The sequence below is a fragment of the Anser anser genome, assembly GCF_964211835.1.
Source record: "Anser anser genome assembly, chromosome: 6".
Lineage (NCBI taxonomy): Eukaryota > Metazoa > Chordata > Aves > Anseriformes > Anatidae > Anser > Anser anser.
Window position 1 is genome coordinate 16,315,653 of NC_139726.1, and position 18,607 is coordinate 16,334,259.

General features: G+C 41.2%; 1 protein-coding gene across 29 annotated transcripts in view; it reads left to right on the plus strand.

Annotated features, from left to right (window-relative positions):
* KALRN (kalirin RhoGEF kinase) overlaps window positions 1-18,607 on the plus strand; it is a 502,153-nt gene that overhangs the window by 358,055 nt on the left and 125,491 nt on the right. For all 29 annotated transcript variants that reach the window (XR_014586048.1, XR_014586049.1, XR_014586050.1 and 26 more), the window contains 7 exons: window positions 848-937; window positions 3,922-4,014; window positions 5,378-5,489; window positions 6,739-6,929; window positions 7,340-7,441; window positions 8,115-8,257; window positions 9,594-9,696. Coding sequence is in view for 24 of the 29 variants with exons in the window: in XM_083841888.1 (XP_083698014.1) it covers window positions 848-937; window positions 3,922-4,014; window positions 5,378-5,489; window positions 6,739-6,929; window positions 7,340-7,441; window positions 8,115-8,257; window positions 9,594-9,696 (834 nt within the window). In the remaining 5 variants the exon portion in view is untranslated. The remainder of the gene's footprint in view (window positions 1-847; window positions 938-3,921; window positions 4,015-5,377; window positions 5,490-6,738; window positions 6,930-7,339; window positions 7,442-8,114; window positions 8,258-9,593; window positions 9,697-18,607) is intronic.

The following is an 18,607-nucleotide window of genomic DNA, read 5'->3' on the forward strand; positions in this document are numbered from 1 at the left end:
GTTTACATGGAAGAGGTTACATATTTATGAAAGATGAACGCATTTACATATCATTCTGTGCAAAATATTCATGGTGCTTTTAAGATAGTACCACATCACCTCAGAACCTCAGCAACAGTACATGCAAAACTGCCTGCCCAATTGCAAGGTCCTGTTATTTAGATTCATGGTATCAAAAAAGCAATAGTAATCAAAGGAGGCCATCCTCCTCTGCCTGGCTCCCTCTCCCTGAGACCAGTGTTGAGTAATATGAAACTGCTCTAAGGCAGGACTGCACAGATGCTTCTAATTTCCTCTTAAATAAATTAGGAAATGAAATGCAAAACGCTCTTAGCACAACATAAAGTTTGAGCCATTAAAGTCTGAACCAAGGTAGGAAAGGCAAGTTTGAGCCAGACATCACAAATCTGAGCCAGTCTTAAGACAAAAGTGTTGGCTCAAGCCACTTTCAGCTAGGTGAGTGTCTTGCCCAGAGTTCCCATGCTGGCTTTATCTGCAAGTAGGTGATAGAGCCAACACTTCATGACTGGGATTTGGATGCAAACTGTGTAACCTCATCAGAGCTCTTAGAAATTGTTTTTCAGCTGGATTAAAGTTTTAGGCCTTCCCTCTGTCGCATTTGTTAACGAAAGCCTCCCATAGCTGTTACATGGTGCACCTCATACCCCTCAGAACTGCTCAGGTAAGGTGTGAACTGCCTCTAAATCTTCTGTTCTTAATTCATATTACTCACATTGCTTCGAGAGGTGGGGGTTTGTCAATTGTATTTGTCCTGGTGAGCCTTAATGAGAATGTAAGAGCAGAGAAATAGCTTATCTTGCTTTTCCCTTGATGTTTGTTTTCACAGGCAGATAAATTTCAGATGTATGTCACCTACTGCAAAAACAAGCCTGACTCCAGCCAGCTCATCCTGGAACACGCCGGGACTTTCTTTGATGTAAGCAGCCACTGCCATTTTCCTTCAGCAGACATACTGCATCGGAAACACCTCCTCTTTACATCTGAGCAACAGATTCTTTTTTGTACCTTAACATTTGAGTTTTCCATTCCACTGCAGATACCACATGCTGTGAAAACTGATAGGCTGTAGTGTGATGTGTGATCTTCATCAGTGTGGCAAGTCATTTTTAATGGAGACAGGCACTCTCATGGGAACCTTTGTGCATTTTTCAGACACAATCCTTTCTGAAGATCTGGTTTAGATATACTCTCTGCTTCCGGGTTTAGCGGTAAAATGAAAAGCAAATCCCATTATATTTTATGACCTGAAATCCTTAAGTCCAAAACAAGATCCTGTTCTGCAAATCTGACCCACCATACTAAACATTTGCCTCATCGTACTAGTAAGGGACTCCATTGCCTGCAATTAGACTGTTTTCCTTACAAGCAGTACACCTGGTTATAAACATTTGCAGGCTCCCATCATGGTTTTGTGGACTGAGAAAAAAATCGTTGAAGTTTCTTGGTACTTTTAAACTAAGCACTTCCTCTGATTTTTGGAACCTCATGCATTTTTCCATGCCTGTCTGGTAACTTATAGCTTTAAGTAATTGTCTTTCTGAGGAAACACAAACCAAAAGTAATCCCTCCCCCAAAAAATAAATAAATTAATTAATTAATTAATTTATTAGTGTCTCTTTTCCAAAGAGAAATCCTTTTACAAATTGTTAAGACTCAGCAGTACCCAACCTATGATGTGGCTGGCACATGACGTGAATCAGTTCCTCTGGGTTTTGTCTGTGTCACTGATCAGTTAAACTCAACACTGAAGGGGCTCATGTGAGCCAGAAGAAATGTAACGAACACTTTTTTGTTGTTGTTTGTTTTTTTGCCTTGTTAACTAATGTTGGAAGTAGAATTGAACCGAAATGGATTTTCCAGGAGGTGGCGCTTGAGCCTGTTGAATGGTGTGTACTGGTTCTCCATGTTGTCCACCCCAGGGCCTCTGTAAGGTCCTGTGCCGCCCTGTGTAGAGGATATTTTTGATGTTTGCCTGGGCTTCTGTCATTGCATGTAAGACTACATGTTGATCCTGTTTGTAGCTCATCTTGGTGCAAGACAACTGCTAGCACAGTGCCTCACACACCTTCAGTTCCCCCAAGCCCTTGGGACACTTTTCAACCCAAGTAGTAACTTAAACTGTGTCTAATGGTGAGCCATTGTGTGCTATAACATGAACTAAGCTTGCTTCAAACAAGAACCAGAGCAAAGATGAGAGCACGGAGCTCTGTGGCTAGGCTGCTTCAAATCTAGTTCAGGTATCTCTGTGCCTGACAGTCACAGTCAAGCAGGCTGCTGTCTTATTCCAAGACTTCAGAGACCAAAGGGAAGAGCTGCAGGGAGAACGTCCCTCTCCAGCAGTGTATTTATCTGATTGCATGTAGCAGTGCTATTGCTTTCCAGCTGCAGGCTCCCACGCAGCAGGGACATCTGTTACTCCACCAACCTCCACTGCCTCTGCCCAGTCTGACCAGGGAGCATCCTGGCAGAGAAGGGGGTGCCCAAGGGGGACACATCTTGCTGGGAGCATGTCCTGCTGATCAGAGAGCTGGAAGGAAGGAGTAGTGCTGAATTAATCACTTAGATCCTACAAAAGTTAGTGTCCTTAGCCAGCTTCAGGAAGTTCACAGGTGTGGCCAAAGCTATGCTGGCGCACGCAGTTACTAATTGAAGTCCAGCCATGTGTTCTGCAGACTCCGCCAAACAGGGAGCCAGCTGTGACTCAGCTTCATGCAAACTCCCCTAAACCCCACACAGAGCTTCTTTCCTTTTGGGTCTTGTTCATGGCACAGGCATTTATTTCAGAAAGAAAAAGAAAAAAACTCCTAGTACAAAAACCAACACCTTCTGTTGGCACCTTTTGTGAAAAAATGGCTATTTTTGCATCTCAGCATAAACACTACAGCTAAAATAAATAAATAAAAAGTAGTATTCAGCAGAAAATCAGACTGTATACAGAAAGAAAATCTGTTCTTGGCAGTTCTTCCCCCTTTATCTTGTGCAACTTCTTCACTGTATAGCCTGAAAGTTACCCTCCAGCCTCAGATAAATCCCATTCCCCCTTCCTATCTCTTCCCCTCGTACCGGAGTATATCCTGGCCAGGAGGGGGGCAGGCATGCCCAGAGCCTGGCAGAGGCAGAGGAATCCCAGCCTGTCCTACGTCAGCACAGAACCTGTCCCTGAAGGGCAGCAGGGATCAAATATTCAAAATCTTTTAGACGACTAAATATGTGCGGTAGGGTCTTGAGGGATTCTCAGGAGCTCCCACTGTAGTCCTTTGCAGACCTCACCCAATACCTATCTGCGATGACTCCAGAAGTTCATGAGCACGTCACAGTGATCAGCACAGACATTTGGCTGCCATTCAGAAGCACTCAGTGCTATAAGAGGTATCATAAGGGCCTCTCTCCCGGCCCCCAGCTGCCGCCTCAGAACAGCATAGGTCTGTCAGCACTGTCAGCTGCGTTGCTCCCATGTGGATATTTCAGCTACCTCAGGGCTCTCAGATGGTACTAGCTGCTTATGTTTAGACAGCTAAATTGCACCCTACTTGTTCAATTTAATTTAATGTCACTCCATTTTAATTGAACGTTAAAACTCTGCTTTCAGCCTTCATAGCTAAGAGAAACCAGTTGACATGACTGATAAGTCATATTTAAATCAAAGCCTGTGTAGTTTACTCAGTGTAGCCTTAGCTCAACTTGCACACTGCTCCTGCAGTCTGAGTGGCCTTAGGGGGACACTGCAGTTTATTGCCAGCCTCTCTGAAACCACACTGATATTTGTATGTGAGCTTGAAGAGAGTTAAAATGCTAAACAAAGAAATGCAGAGATACAGAGCTGACCTTTGTTATGGGTGGATCCGTCTGGCAGGGGGTTAACAGTTTTCCATGACTGACTGCTGTTTTTATCTCTTCTAGGAAATTCAGCAAAGGCATGGTCTGGCGAATTCTATCTCTTCTTATTTAATCAAGCCTGTCCAGAGGATCACAAAATACCAACTCCTACTGAAGGTACCTTAGTGAGCTGCCCAAATCAGCTCACGCAGAGCAGTTCACAGTTGTAATGAGTTAGCTTTTATTCTAAAAGGAGCTGCTTCATCAAGTTGTCTGTGATCTGTAAGCAGCTACTACTGAGCTGCTGCTCCTACTACCCAGGCCTGAGCATGACAACAAAGTGTGAAATCAGGTTGCATATTTTAAAGGAAAATACTCACAGAAAGAAAAAAAAAGCAAACATGAAACAAGTGATGGCTTGCTTCAGCTGGTTGTGGGTGTACAAGTGGATTTAATCCTGAAAAGCAAGAACTGGGAAAGGGAAATTGAAGGGATGACAGAATGGTTTTACTTTCCTTTTCTTCTTACTAAGTTTGTGACATGTAATATTTTGATTAAAGGCTTCAGTGACAGCAGTCATGAACTTTGGGAAAGGATTCTTCACCGAGACTCCTGTTAGATTCTGTTTGGGAATGGACACTTGTGTTTGAAAAACAGGGAAAACCTTCATATACGAAACAAAGACTTAAAAATGAAGCACTAGCATTTCCCATTTAAAAATAAAACAACAACAACAAAAACTTTTGATTGGTTTCTTATAAATTGGTTATAGTTTTTTGCCAAATCTTGTCAATAACTGAATTTTAGATCTAACTTAACAAGCTGCTGTTCAGTTCTAAACTAGAAAAGCCAAGAAAAAATATCTTTGGGAAAATGGAAGAGACAGATTCTGACCTTGACAAGCTAGGACCATAGATGATACTTGCATCTCTTTAGATGCATGCTTCCTGTGTATGTACAAATGGAGTGGTGCACCGTACTACCAAGGTACTTACTGGGTACAATCAGTGTTTCAACAAATCTGTGCTTCATACCAGTTTGCTGAAACAACAGGCTTGCCACAGTCTTGTGAGTGCTGTGGGACAGCAAGCCCGCACTGCGCAAACCAGAGCTATTGGGATGGCTAAAACAGCCCTTCAGTCGTCACCCTTTGGGTTCCTTCTCGGGTGACTTCCTAGAAGGGACCTGCCTGCCCTGGGCAGAGCGCCCTGCCAGCCCTGCCTGCACTGTGCCACAGACATGCTGCTGGAGCAGTCTGGGGTCCTGCTCCCCAGCTAGTGTAGCTGGAACATGGGCATAAAACCTCAGAAACCCTCTGAGTGCAGTCTCGTTCAATAACACCTTGACTTGTCTTGATTTATAGTCCTTCCCATATGATACCCCCTATTTGTGAGCATCCACAGTGAGTTTTGATGCAGTTCAGCTTTTTCCTGTCACTGTTAGTGACACGGTTCCAACTTTGCACTCTACATACCAAGAAACATGAGATAGAGACAGCATGATCAGAGTTTGCTTACAGGTGTTCTGCATTGCTTCTTAGGAACTGCTAACCTGCTGTGAGGAAGGCAAAGGGGAGCTCAAAGATGGTCTGGAAGTGATGCTCAGTGTCCCCAAGAAGGCCAACGATGCAATGCACGTCAGCATGCTGGAAGGTACAGGTGGATGGGTGGATGGGGAAAGGACTTGGGCGTGAATTGAGCCTTCTTACAACTTGTTTAGAAGGTTAACACAGGTTGGCTATAGCAGTACTGTTGACTGGCCATCACTTTCAGGAAATTCCTAGCTCCTTCTGAAATTTCACCAAAAGTCTTGGAGACTGGCTAGGAAGCTTTGGAATTTTGTTTATATTTGTGTATAAAATATTTACATATGTAGTATATGTATATGTTACGTATACATGTATTTATATATGGATATATACATCTGCATGTATATGTAGACATATACAATATATATATTTGTTGAAGAGTTTCCTACTTACTGAAACAAAAATACCTTCTGAAACAGTGTCAGTTGAACTGCTGACAGCTGTAATGATTATTGGATGAAAACATTTCTAACATCTAAAACTCTCAACATTTCAAAAGAAAAAGTTCTGGTTTTCTGAGTCAAAACAGTTTGTGGTTCAAAATATTGGTATAATCAGCCCAAAGGAAAAGAAGTATCACAAAAAAAAAGTATTTCAAATTTATAGAAAATGTTTTCTCTGGAGAGAAGTGTGACCCATGGGCTGCTGAGATAGCAGCGGGAAGGGCACCTTGTACCCAGCCCACACCTGAGAACTGTCCCCAGGACTCCCTTTTCCATCAGGCCTCCAGGTTATGTGGAAGGCATCCTGCAATCCTCAGATATGAAGGTTTTTGACATGCGGCTTGGAAGCTCAGGAACTACTCCTGGAAAGCATGTTTCAGACAACCTACTGATTTGCTCTTATACATGTAGCTCCCCCAGCACACTGCTGTGGGCTCAGACGGGCCCTTGGAGGTTGGGTTAGCATGCTTGAGGGTATCATGTTATGACAGGGTACTTCTAGCCACAGCATCTTAGATTCCTCTGAAGTTGTGGTGACATGCATAAGATTCCTTGCGTTGCAGTTCTGTGTACAGTAACCACCACCGAAAGCTTTATAATATTTATCTTTAAGTAATTACTACTATTCTTAGCAGAAGTCTCATTTAGCACATATGGCATATTTGGCTCTGGTGAAATAATTATGATTTGGCAGTAGACAAAAAAAAATATATTTTCACCAGGGCAGTAAATGCCCATTAATGTCCTTTCAGAATACGCATAAAAACAAGAAAGACTCTTTTATTCCAAATCCTCCTAGCTCTGTTGCTTCTGGGCATTACTGCCCCCAAGAACAAGTACTAGCCAATGTGTTTTGTATGCTCTATTTAGGGTTTGATGAGAACCTGGACGTCCAGGGAGAGCTGATCCTTCAGGATTCCTTCCAAGTGTGGGATCCCAAGTCTTTAATTCGGAAAGGCCGTGAGAGGCATTTGTTTCTCTTTGAAATCTCTTTGGTGTTTAGCAAGGAGATCAAAGATTCTTCAGGACACACAAAATATGTTTACAAGAACAAGCTACTGGTAGGTGTGGCTGCAAAGAAATATTCTGGGTGTTGCATTTCTTGTAGGTGGAAGTAGAGTTTGGGGGATGGCTTGTACTTCCCTGTCTTGGGTTGGGGATGCTCATGCCACCTGGAGGGGCTGGCTCTGGGCCCTGTGGGAAGCCAAACTCACAGTGAGTCTGGGGAGGTTTAAGAGAGTGAGATGTGATGGGTGGGTGGGAAGTGCATGGAGGATCACTTAAACTATTCACACTTTCTTGCCATACCCTGATGGTTTTCTGTCTTTTATCTGTGTGTAGCAAAGCAGAGACAAGATCTCATTCCCGTATCCATCCCTGCCTCCCCTGATTCTCCCTACAAATGTAAAGTTTTCTGGACTCATGAGGCTTCATTTATATGAAATCTCTTACCGTCTTTCCTCCACACTAGACCTCAGAACTGGGAGTGACTGAACATGTGGAAGGAGATCCCTGTAAATTTGCTTTGTGGTCTGGACGAACACCATCCTCAGACAATAAAACAGTGCTGAAAGTAAGTCTTTTTTGTTTCCTTTGCCTTTAGAGCTGCTAGTTGAGGCCTCGAGAGCCCTAAATGGAAGGTCAGTTTCTTCCATCCTCATACTCACATGGCTTCCATATCTGTCGGTGGGGTCATGCCTGCGTCAGGAGCAATTCAGATCCAAGGCCACAGTCTGAGTCAAGCCTTGCTGAAATTGAATCTCTTGCAATCTTGACTGAGCAGCTATACACTAACACAGGACACATCTCGGGGTGTTTTCTGGGAGGTGTAATTCCCTTAGTCCTATGCCACTGGGTTTGTTGACAGTCAACATTTTCCTCAGCTCTCCAGAGCTGACAGCCATTTCTGTCAAGTGATTTTCAAATGAAGATTTTTTTTGGTAGTTATTTAGTCTGAGGAAATCCCGCTGTGCACTGATAACCTATTTCCTCTCCACAGAGCATGCTGTATTGCTAGCATTAACTAAATTTATCCAGAGCTTAGCTGCTTTGTTGTTGCTTGCCAAATAGCTCTAGTAAAATACCCTCAGTTGGGATTACCAGGTATCCAGCAGCTAGAACAATACATCAGAGAGGAGAAGCAGTTAATCATGCATTTTTATCAACCAACCACGATTCTTCTACATAGAAGGTGATATGCTGGGAATGTGATAGAGTGTCTGTCTTTCTGCCTTGTGGAACTTCAGGCGTCCAGTATTGAAACAAAACAAGAATGGATCAAAAACATCCGGGAAGTCATTCAAGAAAGGATTATCCATCTGAAAGGAGCTCTGAAAGAGCCAATTCAGCTCCCCAAGACACCAGCAAAGCAGCGAAACAACAGTAGAAGGTAACCTCAGTCGTTCCATTCAACATGAAATCATTAGAGGTTTGTCAGCCAACAGCAGTGTAGTGTCTGTGGACTCTTTACTGGATTCACTTGCTTTTCTTACCATAGTTGAAAGCAGTTTTCATCATCTTTGCATTTTACGTTGTTTTGGCAAAAGTAGCTTTCCTATTATATTCATACAAAGGTCTTTAATTTTAGTACTCTGAAGTATTGGTGAAAAATGAACAGTAAAAATTCTTCAGAATCCAAGGTTATGTTTCTGTCCCAAATGAGAAATGACATATTTGAGTATTAACAGATTTTAATTTTTTTTCCTGTTTGGCATTTTGAATCGTTTGACAATGAAAGTCATAGCTGGTCATGACAATATATTACTAGAATGAAGAAACTGTGTTTCATCATCAAATACAAATTCATTTCATCCTAGAAAATAATATTACATTTTTTTGGTCAAACTCTTTCAATCCTGGATTAAATAGAAATTATATAAAATTGATTATTCTTTTGTTGTCAGGCTGACATTCCCAAAAGCCACTTGTAGTTTGAGCATCTCCCCTTCCTCATCAAATATTATCATGTATCCAATCTCATAATGCAGGCTGTTTTATAGAGGTATCCAAAGAGTGAGTAACCCAGGTCATCTAGGAGCAAGGCAGAGATCCAGAGCTTTCTTCCTGGGGACATGTGCCAGTCTAAGAGCTTTCTAGTGCAGTGTTGTTGTTTATGTTATATTTTATTGTATTTTGTATTATTAAAATGTTTATTTTGAAAGACCGATAAAAATTTAGGAGAACTGCAAAAGGGAGAAAATACCCTCTGCTGGCAGATTCATAGAGGTAGTCTCAGAGAGCTCTACACTGTCATTATTCATATTTGTTTGGATATCATCTTTATGGCTTAATATTAAATTCCTGAAAGTGTGGTTCCTGTGAGACAACAGAAATGTCCTTTCCTTCTGTGCCACATATAGCCAGGGCTGAATGGTTTTGCTTAAGGCAGAAATCTAATTTAAGGAAAATTTCTGCCTGACACCCTCATTACAGAGCTATTTCTGAACACCAGAGTCTTCTGTGCTGTAAATACGCAGGCAACAGCCATCCTGTTTCCAGCAACAAACGTGGTGATTATGTGCTAATCCCAACCCGATGGCTGAGGGTGACATCATTTTAAATTGCAAGCTACACAACAACATAGGCTGTATCAGTGAGGTAATTTTAGTGCAAAGCCAGCCCTGGCATGCTGATTCGGCACTTCTCAAATCCACCTATAAAGTTGTGCACATTCCAAGGTGGTGCGTTAAGTAAGCATGGTTGTTTCCCTCTTTTGTCTTTTGCAGAGATGGAGTAGATGACGCAGACAGCCAAGGAGATGGCAGCAGTCAACCAGACACCATTTCCATTGCATCCAGGACATCACAGAATACAGTGGATAGTGATAAGGTAGGACTGAAATGTGAAAACATGCTGCAGCTAGTTGTCCCCAGAAAAAATGTAAGTGAAAAGCAGAATAGAAAAGACATAACATTGCAACCTGTCTTCTACTGAGTCAAAACTTGTATTCCCTTTTGCTAGGCTATTAAATCTAGTCTGTTTTTGGATGCTCATCAGTACTGCTGTTTTACATGGTAACATCTTTTGCTGCAGCTTCTTTGTGGTTAGTACACAGAGTTAGAATTGGCTCTGAAGAAACAGCCCAGAGCAACCTTTTCTTTCCCTGCTAAAACTTGCCTTTTGGGAGCCAGCTTCTGAATCAGCAAACAGTTGGTTGCGTTCCACATTTACCCTTTGAGCTAAAATCACTAGTTTGTTGGAGGGAATGCAGGTGCTTACACACCAATTAATAGAGCAAAACTGGGATCCTGGCTGGTATCTTGAGAGCCTGGGAGACCTACCCTTTCCAGAGACTGTGATTCTGGACCGTACGCCTCGTGGACATATGGTGGAGCATATGGATGGCCCCAAGACATGCTACGTTCTGTTGGATTGCTGCATGCTGTCGGCACGTATGTACTCGATGGTTTGTTTGTCAGACAATCTGAGTCCAGATTCTCAGCTCCACGAGGATGCCTGACTTGAATTTGTCACCCTGATACCTCCAACTGCTGTCTTCAGCAGTTGGTGGTAGGAGTAAATGGGCTGTTAGTGAGAATTTACTTCAGCTAAGGTGATGAGGTTTGTCATATCCAACAAGAGAATATCCATATTCTCTTCGTGTGTTGTTTTGAAACGGTTTAGCTTGCAAAGGGATGAATTCTGCAGAATCATTCTGAATTTATCTCTGTGTCAGGGCTCTAACTATGTTGCTCTTTACACAGAGTAGAAAGGCATCTTCATAAACTCAGAATTCATGTTTACGGTCATAAAGTTCACAAATGCAGTGTAGTGCAGAGCGTATTTTGAAAGTTGGACTCAGAAATAGGAATTAATTGAGTTAATTGCAAATTACCTTTGGAAGACCACATGTTATATTTATCTCAAAAGCATGTTCCCATGTTGTTGCTTTTGTTTTTTTAACTAATAATGTGCCTTAGAAAAGTATTACTCCAAAGACCACTGTAATGTATGCAAATACTTTGCCTGGTGTGGAAGAATTACTTTCTTATGTCTTTAATCCATGTGGAATCACCCTGCTTTTCCATATTTTTCCCATTTATCATTCCTGACAAAGACCCTAGCTCAGTAGAGTACTTGAGCTCATGCTTAATTTTAGTCATTCATATAAGCTTTGCTGGTTTGCCCCGAGCCCATTGACTCAGTTGCATGAATTAGGGCAGACAGGCAAGCTCTGGGTAAGACATAAGACACCCCACACTATGTGCTGTAGCTGCATACAAGATCTATAGTGCCAGCAGCACCAGAGATGTTGGGCTGTGCCTTGAATGACAGCGCATCATTGCAACAGCTGGTTTAAGGATACAAGCCTGGAAAGAGTTGTAGGAATTTCTGCCTACAGATCTTGTCTGAACTGAAAGGTAAATATATATGGGATAAATTGAGCACCAAATCACATAGGCAAAAATCTGTTACCACTGGGGCCGGGCTAAATCAGTTCTAGGGTTGGGTCACGTTACTTTTTAAAAGTGGATAGGTTCACTTGCTGATTTAAAGCTATTTGTGGTCATGCAACTGTATATATACATTTACGGAATAGAAACAAATTCCAGTTTACTGTTAAAGCTTACATATACATGTATGTGCTTTGTTGAGTCTGAGCCACTGGTGTAGCATCCATCCTGAGATAGAGAGGCAATTCCTGCTAAAGCACTTTCCTTTTTGTCACTGATGCTATTGCCAGCGAACTGTGGAGAATTTAGCCCCAAAAGTGCTCTGTTTCCATGTCTTTGCTGCAAGGAAAGTGAACTCGCCACATAGCTTTATGGTTCTCTCATCTTTTTCTACACAGTGTTACCCCAGTTAATGACATCTGGAGCTGAGTTGTCTTACTCCCCATTGCAGGCCCACCTGTGTTCAGTCTCAGCACAGGTGCAGGCTTTTCCACTGCTTGCTGTGCAAGGCCCTGAGCACAGACTGGCATCTGCTAAGAGGGAACTCTGTGTTAGCAGATCCCAAAGCCGTGCAAGGAGCACAGAACTCCTAGTGGTGACATTTCACAGAACTGGAATGATTCGCTGTCATTCCAGGTTATTTAACTCTCCAACTTTGAAAAGGGATTTCTTCCTCCAGTGTGTAGTTGAGTTTATCTTCTAGGGTGGTCTGACAATCTTGTTGGGAAGATTTACCTTCTCACATAGACTGGTACTGAGATACCAGTGCTGGAAGACTGCGTCATTTTGTGCTTGCTAGCTCAGGTTTCTTGACAGAGTTGACATGGTAAATGCTGTAACGTGCTGTAATTAACCTGTGTGGTACTGATAACAGCACCAATAGGTAAAGTGTTCAGTGGATGGCAGTTTCCCTGGCTATTAAACTCCAGCACAGTCACCAGAGTTATTCCCAGGAGTTCAAAGTCAGGCTCTGAGTGACCTCCCTCTGTGCTCTAGTGATATCCCTGTCCAGAAGAGCCAGAAGAAAGCTCCTACCTTAAAAAAAAAAAAAAAAAAAAAAAACTTGGCTGTTCAGAGCAGGCACATTTACAAGCACATGCAAGAGCTTTGTAGTGTTAGTAGTGTGCCAGGTTGGGAACAGATTAATCATGTGCTGGGAACATCTATGTGTTAATTCAGTGCCAGAAACAACTCTGAAGCAACATTTAAGAATCAACATTACCTGAATATAACATCTGAAGGCAAAAGAATGCAAAGCTTTAGTTGACATGCTTTGTCCCTTTCCTAAATTTTGCTTTTATGCCCAAGGATTACCTAAAGCATGAGCTGAATTTTCAGAGAAGAGAATGCCAAAAAAACATTTTAGACAGAAAAAAAAAAAAAAAGTCTCAGAGACTCCCAAGTTGAAGTAGCATTTTGGCTTAATAACACTCCTTGTGCCTCAAGTCACATGTATTTCTTTCAAATTATTTGTAAGCCAACTTCTCCGGGGTTGTGAGTAGTGCTTTCTGTCTCGCGTCTCATCAAGGCGCAGCCCTAGAGCAAAGCTTTACCTTTGCATTTCAAACTCAAGAAAGGCAGAAGATTTTTTGTTGTTAAGTGGGCACGAGATAACACTACTGTAAATTCAGAAAGGATTTTGCTTTCTCTGAAGACAGCTGAACCTGGCTGCAACATTTACCAGGGGGATCGTTTGGTGTATAGAGTATACTTGACTGGGGGCCAGAAGTGCTGAGTCCTATTTCTACGGAGCAAAATCTGTCATGCATATGGTGGATGCCATCACAAATTACATCTCAGGGTGCACTGCACTTACCTTTTTTTTTTTTTTTCTGTTTGGATTAAGAATTTAATCCAAAGGCGGGTGGGAATTCTTCCAAACATTGTGTTTGTACAACACCCAACACAGGATACAGACCAGAATTCAGACCAGTTTTTTATGCTGAAGGTAATTCACAGCAATATTTACGGTGGCAGGCTCCTCTTTGAAATTATTCTTAGTTATACGCCTAGCTCCAAAACTGTTACCAAATCTTTAAATGTTCAGGTTTTCCTGGCTGCAGGCAGGGGTCAGGCGATTGTATGAGAGTCTTCAGATTAAAAATAAATAAATAAAAAAATCCAAGTCTTTAAAAAAAAAAAAAAAGGAGAGAGAGAGATTACTCCTTTCTTTTAAATGAAATGCATGTTTAAGTAGCTTCTTAAATCTGGATCTTAGTCCTTAATATCTTTAATTTTCTTGGATTTTTATCTCACAAAAATATATAAAGCTATTATCCCTGGGCTCAGATGTTTCATTTTCATTAAATATTGTGTAGCAGAACCACAGACTACAAGTCAGATCTGTAGGTCTGCACCTTTTTAAAAGGAAAAAAAAAGAGAGAACATATAAAATATTACGATTTTTTTCTATATGCAATCTGTAACCTAAAATATTTAATAGACTGAAAAAAAAGAATGATTGGGATTGTCATTTGGGAAAGTATTATGTAGAGGGAAGAAGTGGGTTCATTAGCTGGTCTCACAGAATCAATAGATAACGAACACTATTACACTAAGTGTTATTCCTGTTGGGCATCCATGTTAGGTCCTAGGTAACCTACTATGCAAAATTTCTTCATCTTCTTCCAAAAGGCAGACTAGACGGCTTTTGTTCTGTACAGTAAGCCCTCTTCAACACGCTATCTGAAAACCATTTCTTCGTGAGAAATCCTTGCCCTATTCAGTTCACAACAGACAGGATTTCAGTCTTTATATTTGGATTCAAAGCAGTGGGGAATTGCATTAAAAATGCCAGCGTGAAGGGCATTCTCATTTGTTAAGCCCATTGATCTATTGGCTTGTAAAACAGCTGTTTCTGGTGATACTGCTCCCATCTTCTAATAGCCTCTTTTTGTTGGCTTTTGCAAAATGCTGAGGAGAACAGCTCTTGTTTCCTCCTGTTGTTTTTGGATATGGAAAAAAGCACTGAAATGTGAACTGAGAACTTTTTGCTCTTTAAAAATAAATATACATGATATACTTTTATCTCTTCCATTAGATACTGGACTTAGCTCATCTTAGATTCATCATCAGAAGTCATGAGACTGAGATCTTGACCTCTTCTGCCTTGGTGGTAGAGGTAATTAGTCTAAGAGGAGAGCTTTTAGAACTAAGGCTTGTTGGAAGAAGTCACCCGGGGTGGATTCTTTTTTCTTTAAAGGCTTCAAGTCAAGGCAAAATAGTTTTCTCTCTGCAATATTGTCACTCAAGGAAAAAATAGGATTTGATGCAGGAAGTACTACTTCAGATTCTTTGTTACAAAGGAAACTAGGGCACCAAGTATTTGGGCTCCCTTCTGTCCTTAAAATCCATCATTTCTAAGGGTCTCAGTGCTTGCCAGGAGTAGAGGTAATTACTCAGGTGTAATTCTCAGTTCCTTGGAAGTTTCATTTCCAAGTAATACAGGAATGAGGGGAGCCTTGATCCCCCACTCTCTTCCTTGATGCTACTGATCATTTGGAGCTTGAGCTCTGTAAGAGTCGTGCACCAACGTGCTGCATGCTTTCCTAAATAGGTATACTTCCTGGGACTGTTGCCTAGTGTTAATGCGTTCTGATTAAAAAGTAGATTAAAAAAATAATGAACAGAAATGCCCAGACATTCAATAGTACAGGAAACCTCTTCTGTAATGTACCTCACAAGGAGAATATAGGGGAAATCACTATGTTTATTAGATGCCACCTTCAACATATGCAGTAAAAAGTGGTTGATAATTGCTTCCCAGCATAAATTAATCTGGAAATTAAGTATTGAAGGTGCCTAAAACCAAACTGAAAAACCAAAGATCCCACTCTATCCAGGGATCTTGTAAAGAAGTGAAGTATGGTAAGGTGAGCAGGAAGTTTATCAATACTTAAATTAACAGATTAAATTATGCTGTTTAATCTCAAATAAATAAAAACACTTGCTACAAAATACTGAAACAACAGTAATCCTTTTATGAAAATCCCCTTGAAATAAGAACATCAACGTAAGGAAAAAAAAAAACATTTTAAAACACTGATGCCTATATATAACATTATTTTTTCAAACAGAGAAAGTCTAGGTGTGGAATAAAAATGAGGGAGATTCACATTTTCAGAGAGGGAATTTAACAGGGAAATTAAAACAATACCATAAGGCAAATGCAGGCATTAATTAATTCTGCTAACAAGAGCACTCTCACTAGGACTGAGCTGACAATTTAGTTTTTGCTTAGTTCCTCAGCAAGGGAACCAATATAACAAGCAAATTTAAAAACTACACAGCAGATCTCTTTTTCTTCAACAGTATTCAAGTTTTCTACAGCTTTCAGTTATTGAGTTTACTTTCCTGAAGCATTTTTTTTTTCCTTTGAATCCCCTGGTACTGTTTTTTTTTTTTTTAAATCATCTCTTAAGCTCTTACAAAGCAGGTACACAGCTAGCGATCCAAGTCCTCTATCCCTCTGGCATTGTTGTGGCACAGTATGTGCATCCCATGATCCAAGGTCAGCTTTGTCCTTCTCTGCCAGCCAGTTCCGTACCGAGTCAGAGCAGGTTTGTGGGCAAGAGGCACCTTTCTGCGGCAGCATGGGAGGAATCACAGGGGACAAGAACTGCTGACCCTCGGTAGTGCTTGTATCAAAGGTATCACTACAGGCTGGAGTCTTTACAGACCTAGAGCAGTGGGACTGAAGTGAATACAAATCACCTTTCAGTGGCAAGCCACTCTGTCGGTCATTAACGGCTGCTGCAGGCTACAGCTGATGGGAAGGGAGTCGGAAGGCATGATGGAAATTCTGGCTACAACAGAGCTAAGGGACAGCATGATCATGGGAACAGGGAGTGGGGAGGTAAAAGCAGGTTGCTGTTAACTACAGCACTTGGAGTATTTCTTTAGAAATCTTCCTGTTTTCCAGAGCCCTGTGAAAGATGTTACATACAGAGCTGTCTGACAGGTGGGACTGGGCATTGGCTTGAAGAGATTTCTTCCTGTAACCTATATATCTTACTCACAGTAAATTAGGTTAGATTTAGCAACGGAGAGTTTCTAACAGGGAAAGGAAGTGATTGATTTGGTCTCATTTAGCTAAGTATTGTTGTGGTTATTCTGCACTGATCCTGTCCAGGCAAGTGACATTCCCAAATTCAGTAGTGCATTGTCTGGAGTGCTGCTCCCTTACAGTGGCTGATGAATTGTGGTACCACAAGTAAAATTAAATTTATGTAATAGAAAATGACCTCTGACTGTTTAGTGAATTTTTCCCGTAAAGTTATGATGGAAAAAAGAGTGAATTATAACCCCAGAGGATAGATTTCTATTGCTTTGACACTGCCCAGCGTTGCTGCCATTATCACACTGAGTTCTTAGTGCCCTCACCTGTGGAACAGGGAGAACATGATAGCTAGCAAAGGCAATCCTGAGATAAAATATTTTGGCACTTTAATTAGCCTTACTGAGTGCTCACTAGCTATAGGTTGTTAACTCTTTTCAAGATACTGTCATGTGGTAGCAAAATGTTTATCTTATCAAGGAAATAAATTGTTCAGCCAGGAGCTGGCATCTCCTCAATGGTCGTTTCTTCAGATTTCTTTAGGCTTTGGGAGGCTGCATCTGAATTCATGCTCTACAGGACCAGGCCTAAGCTCTGCTTTGGTATAACTTAATCTCTGGTTTGGAGACTTGAATGGCTTGAATCTCACGTTACCTTTTTGTCTGTATACTAATCACTGTGACTTGCAGTTTTGTAGGAGTTTACCTGCCTGTCATCTACAAGTGCAGTCAGTTGACAGCCCTTTATTCGGATGTGTAATGTATGTAGCACACAATCTGCAGCTCCCTCAACACTTGTATCACTACTGGCAATGCCTTCAGCACAAACCTCCCAGGGAAAATCTGGGGGCCCTGGCCTTCTGGTTTCTCTGAGAACTTTGAAAACATCTCAAAACAAGGGAAAAAGTAATTCTTACCAACCTTGGTTTTCATCCAGGTTTAATCCTGGCATGAACTATGTGTTATCTGTTTTTTCCATCACCCATTTCTAAATGTAACAAGTGGGTGATCAAGAGGTTTACCTCTGAGAAGTGACCTGTCCAAGTGTTGCTGAGGGTAGGGATATTTGCTTTCTGTCGTTGCCAGCAAGTATTTTTGGAGCTGTGGGTGGAGAGATCACTAAAGGCAGGCTGTCTGGTTTCAAAGAGTTTTCTTAGAAAAGATGTACATATTCTTTTGAAAAACAAAGCAAAACATGAACAGCTCCTTTTAAAACATGACACTTGTTGCAAGCTTGTGGGAACTTAATAGTAATTGTCCAGGGAACCTTATCTAAAGTCCAGACCATGCAGTTGAGCCACATCTATTTCTTTGTGTACCGAGTGGCTGTACAACTTCCCCCACAGCCAAAAAAGAGATGATGACAGTAGATGAATTCCAGCAAAGACCCCATTTTTTAATCCAATAGTTGAATTTTAGCAAAGAAATTTCCCAGAGATTTTAGTGTTTCACCAAGCTTTGCTTCATCACTGTGAAAATATAGCAAAGCCAAAACAAAGAATAAGGCACAAGCTTTGCAAAGGGTTCCTTCTTTCTCCCCTCAGACGACATTTCATGTGAAATGAATAGCATCAGATTTTTAGTTATAATATATTTAAAAAGTTGTAATCCCAATGCAGTTGTTTCTAATGCACTCTGAAAGACAAAAAACTGCTGCCTATGGAGAGCTTGCTGACTCAGGAGCAGCCTGTAGTTTCATTGCATGGGTTCAAATGAATGAATATCAGGAAACTTGGAACATCTGTAGTGTATAGAATACAGGAATAGAAATGTTATTGCTCAGTGGCTGATATTCCCAGGGAATAATGTCATAAAAGGCATGCATGAAATTTGCCATGCATTTTAAATATCTTAGCTGGGATTTCTGAAATTGTTGTTGAATTTTCATGGGACTTCTGCTCTAAAAATGCTGTGTCCCCAGGGGAAGGCTATTCCTGTGGTGGTGTATGAACAGTAACTGCTCTGCACTCACAGGTTTATTTCCTTCAGTGCAGAAGCAGCAGATATTTTTTTTACACCTCTCTCTCTCTCTCTCTCTCTCTCTCTCTCTTTTTATTTGCAACTATAAATAGTGGCAGATATAAATCCAGATTCAGTTGGATGATTAGATGATGAGATCCAACTGAAAGTCCCTGAAAGAGCAGTCCTATGGAAAGAGATTTTTCAAAGATTTTTTGACAACATTTTCTTCTATGCATAACTGGCAGTTGTGCCCAGGACAAATAAAGTACTCTCTATTTCTTTTATAAAGTACATTCTTTTGTAAATCTTCATCTAGTTGCTGTCCCCTT